The sequence below is a fragment of the Mirounga leonina genome, unplaced genomic scaffold, assembly GCF_011800145.1.
Source record: "Mirounga leonina isolate KUSES-001 unplaced genomic scaffold, KU_Mleo_1.0 Mir_115142, whole genome shotgun sequence".
NCBI classification, from domain to species: domain Eukaryota; kingdom Metazoa; phylum Chordata; class Mammalia; order Carnivora; family Phocidae; genus Mirounga; species Mirounga leonina.
This window is the reverse complement of record NW_023270271.1, coordinates 12,582-16,623: the sequence shown is the minus strand read 5'-3', so window position 1 is coordinate 16,623 and position 4,042 is coordinate 12,582. Positions and strand designations below refer to the sequence as shown.

General features: G+C 47.0%; 1 protein-coding gene across 1 annotated transcript; it reads right to left on the bottom strand.

The window, feature by feature from the left end:
- Positions 1 to 7: 7 nt before the first annotated feature.
- LOC118007258 (disintegrin and metalloproteinase domain-containing protein 1a-like) lies at positions 8 to 3,641 on the bottom strand (the record flags this gene model as incomplete). Its single annotated transcript, XM_035000247.1, has 1 exon — positions 8 to 3,641. A coding segment is annotated over exon 1 (2,149 nt), but the record flags the coding sequence as incomplete, so codon positions are not given.
- Positions 3,642 to 4,042: the final 401 nt, after the last annotated feature.

Genomic DNA, 4,042 nt, shown 5'->3' with positions numbered 1-4,042 from the left:
GGGGGACCACTGTCCACACTACCCCCATTTCCTGGAATTTTGCAGTCAGGGGGGGCATAGCCCTCCTCACAATGGCAGTGCCTTAAATCGTTGCAAACTCCTCTCCCATTACACATTTCTTTTGGTTCACAGTCATACTTGAACACAGCACGATCAATGCAGGAGTAATTCACGCAGACTTTGTGTGGGGCACAAAGGGTGCCAGTGTCCACATCTCCGTCATCAGGGATATCAGTATCATTATAGGCATCCATGCTCCAGCAGAAGTCTTTTTCATGAGGGACCTGGATCAATGTATGGTGGCGTTTGATTGTTGGTATCTGTCTAATATTTGTACATACAAGTTTCCCACAAAATATATTCTCATCAAAACACTTAACATATTTTGAACTAGGTGAGGCCCCAAAGCCACAGTTTCCAAACCGGTTCCCTTTGGTGTTCATAGAAATATAACAGTCTTCTGGGGCTGACCTTGCAGGGAACCCATATATACCCATGCACTGAATATCAGGGTTCTTACACCGGCCCATAAAACAATAGTGAATTATATCACACGATGTACCATCTTGCTTATAGTGGTCTCTGGGGCATTCTCTAGAAGTACCATCACAATACTCTGGGAGGTCACACTCTCCAAAAGCAGAACGACACATGAAGCCCTTACGTCTCAACTGGCAATTAAAACAGCATAGTCCATCACTACACTGTGCATGCTCCTTCAGCCTACATGTTTGGTCACAGCATGGGTTGTTACCACAGTCAGGTCCACAGTCACACTCCTCATTGTAGTCTAACACGCCATTCCCACACGTGGCTTGCCTACGCAGGCGACCTCTGGGCCGAGGCTTGTTAAATAGGCAGGCCCCTTTGTGTTCCCGGAGGAACTGAGAGAAGTGGTCAGAGCTGCAGTTGCTGAAACCACTCTCTTTAGTGATATTTTCATGCATGAGGCAAAAGCGTTTGTCTTTACAAATGCAGGCCGAGTGGTCGTGCTGAATACCCAAGTTGTGCCCAAGCTCATGGACCATGAGCGCTGCAAACAGGAGGACGTCTTCATGATAGAAGGCTTCAACAGCTGCTGCAAAGCCTCTTGAACAGGCACCATTGAGAAATGCGTGTCCCACATCCTCTTCAGGATGATGTCCCACGATCATGTGGGCAACGTCGTGCTTCACACGATGCAAGAGCTTCTGCTGTCTCCAGCTGTTGAAATTCCTGAGTGTAAATCGCAAGTCCGCTGGGACTTCTATGAGGTCCCCCTCGGTCCAAATCTCCATTCCAGCCAGCACCACCTCGGTGTTTATTTCCCGACTGAAGATGTTGGCCAGAGCAGTGATGTCCATTACTCTCTGGACTGTCTCATCGACGTTACTGCCCCACATTTGGAACCGCTGGTTGTTGACCACGACAAACATCTCCACGTACTTGGTGTGTGACCAAAAGGAGGACAGTGCCTGTAGACTGCGAGGCTTCCTGCTCCCTTGTTGCCGGCTGGTGGACACCACTTGGCTGCCTTTGGAGGTGACACTACAGGAGACTCGAGCTTGGTGTGCCATGGTGTACAACACATGTTCAAACCGTTTTGAAGTGTCCATGGGCTCGATGCCATAGGGTTTCCCCTCCTTAATCAGGATGCCCCTGAGGCCTGAACAGGTGTTGAGGGAAGCAAAAGAACCTGGGACTCCTTCTATGTAGCCTTCATAGTGACAGTCATACAAGATGAAAGGCGTTTCTTGCCCCAGGACCCCATTGTGGTAGCTGAAGACTGGGAAGTTATTCACAAAATAGTCTCTCTTCGCTTTCAGGTGAATCACCTGTTTCTGGCCCTGCATTAATAGCATATAGGATGCCTTTTCCCCTGGGTCTTCCCTTCCCTTGACTGTCAGACCCTTGGGGATGACTGTTTCATAAGAAGAGTAGTATACAGATCCAGGGTCACAGTACATGCTTGGCAGGAAAATCAGTACCAACACTAGCATGATCCCCAACCTGACACACGAAGGTCCTGGCACTACTAGTGCCCGCCTCGAGCCCTTCATTTGGGGAACCCAAGTCTGAAGCACTCTGCCAGCCTCATAGGTAACCACTTGGTATTTCTGTAGAGAAGACAAGAAGGAGGCAAAGTGTCTCCAAGGAGCTGCCACTGACGTGGCCATTGTGAATCGGTTGATGGTGTGTGGCCTCTGTCCATCAGCAGCAGCTCTCCCTGACACAGAGACCCTCAGGCATTAGCTCCAGATCTATGCTGGCTGCATAGAGGGTGGCAACTGCCTAGCTGTGAGAGGCATAGCCTCTGGCTATGTCCTTTCCAGTCTTTCTGATCTGTTATCCTTCAGATAGCGTCCTTTCTATGCGACTTCCTTCCACAGCATCAGCTTCAGTGCTCCTTGGCTAAGGGCCTTTTGACATGAGGGACTGATGTAATCATGAAGGACTGCAAACGCTAAAATGCAAGACCCTACCTTGAGAGTGGAAACAAAACCTCCATGCCTTCTCAACTGTGCCACACAGAATGCCCCACCCCCACCCCTCCTGTCGTCCGTTGCTTGGCTAACTCCAAGTGTTCCAGACCAGGGGCTTAGACGTCTTCGGAGGGCACACTCTGTTGCTCACTTCCCCTCCTTTGAAACTCTTGCTCTGTAGCAATGGACATCATAACTCAGATTGTTCTATATCCCTGGATGGCATTATAGTGAGACGCACATCTCACAGGCCAGTCTGTTAGGTAAGGCAAATGGCCACAAGATAGACCCTGTGCCACAAAATAGACCCAAGTGGGCTGGCGACTCATGGGGCAAGGGTCAGTACCCCTGTTTTAACATCATCAAAGTTCGTTTTCCCAATTTCTGTTGATAACACTGTCCAAACGTGTAGGGGGGTGACAATAGAGCGGCCTCCTCCTAGGCGTGAGTATCATGGGCACGTTGGTGGGTGAGTCCAGGCCCACACCCTTCTCAGGATGGCCCTGACATACTGGTATGCTAAGATTATGCCTGTTGTAAACTAGGTATCCTAGAAATCTCTCCTGTGTTAGAATACGGCCTCCATGTGTTCAGTGACCACTTCTGTCTGTTCATCTTTATACCCTCAGGTCTAGAAGAGTGCTTGTCCAAGAGTAGATGAACAAGAATTATTTATCAAGTGAATAAAGGACTCCCAGGTTATGAGTCCTGTGATGTCTCATCTGTTGTGTGTTGTTTGTACTTGCTTGATGCCTGCCCTGAATGGCTAAAAATGTCTTCAGGAAAACCATAACCATGCTAACCAATGGCACATTTGTGATCTCAATATGTACCTCTTCTTACATTTAACCTTTAGCCAGCAGTTCACTCTCGTGATTTCTTCTGGCCCCAACTTTGGCTGAGAAAAATAGAAGCAATCCAAAGAGTACTTCCACATGTAGGTGCCAGGTGAGCCCAGGTGTATCTAGATTTTCCTCCTATTATAGTGGATAAGTTGTCCCTGCTCTGATCTAAGGCCAGTCCCTCTGCTTGTATGTGGAGTCTCCTTCCCTTTCAATTTCTTGTGGACTTTGTTTGCTTTTCCAGTTGTCCCTTCTCCCTTTTCCATCTTAAACATCTGTTTGTCCATTAGATCCAGTCTCATTATATGCTGTAATATCTCACCTTTATGAAACCGTTCTTCTCAGCCCGTATCACTCTCCAGTTGCATCCAGTTTCTCTTCTCTGTTTCATAATGAAACCCTTTGAAAGAGTGTATGAACATTCTTGTTCCAGTATGCATCACTACTTTTTTCTTTTCTGAAATGTTTAACTTTGAATCACAGCACAAACACATTACATGCATAAAACAGAAATTTATTTTACACTGAATTATTAAAAAGAGAGAAGCTGAGCCAGGCACAAAAGGACAAATGTTTTGATTTCATTTATTTTTAAAATTTTTTATTTACATGCAGTTTAACATATGGTGTATTATTAGTTTCAGAGGTAGAATTTAGGGATTCATCAGTTGCATATAACACCCAGTGCTCATCCCATCAAGCAGCTTCCTTAGTGGCCATCACCCAGTTACCCCATCC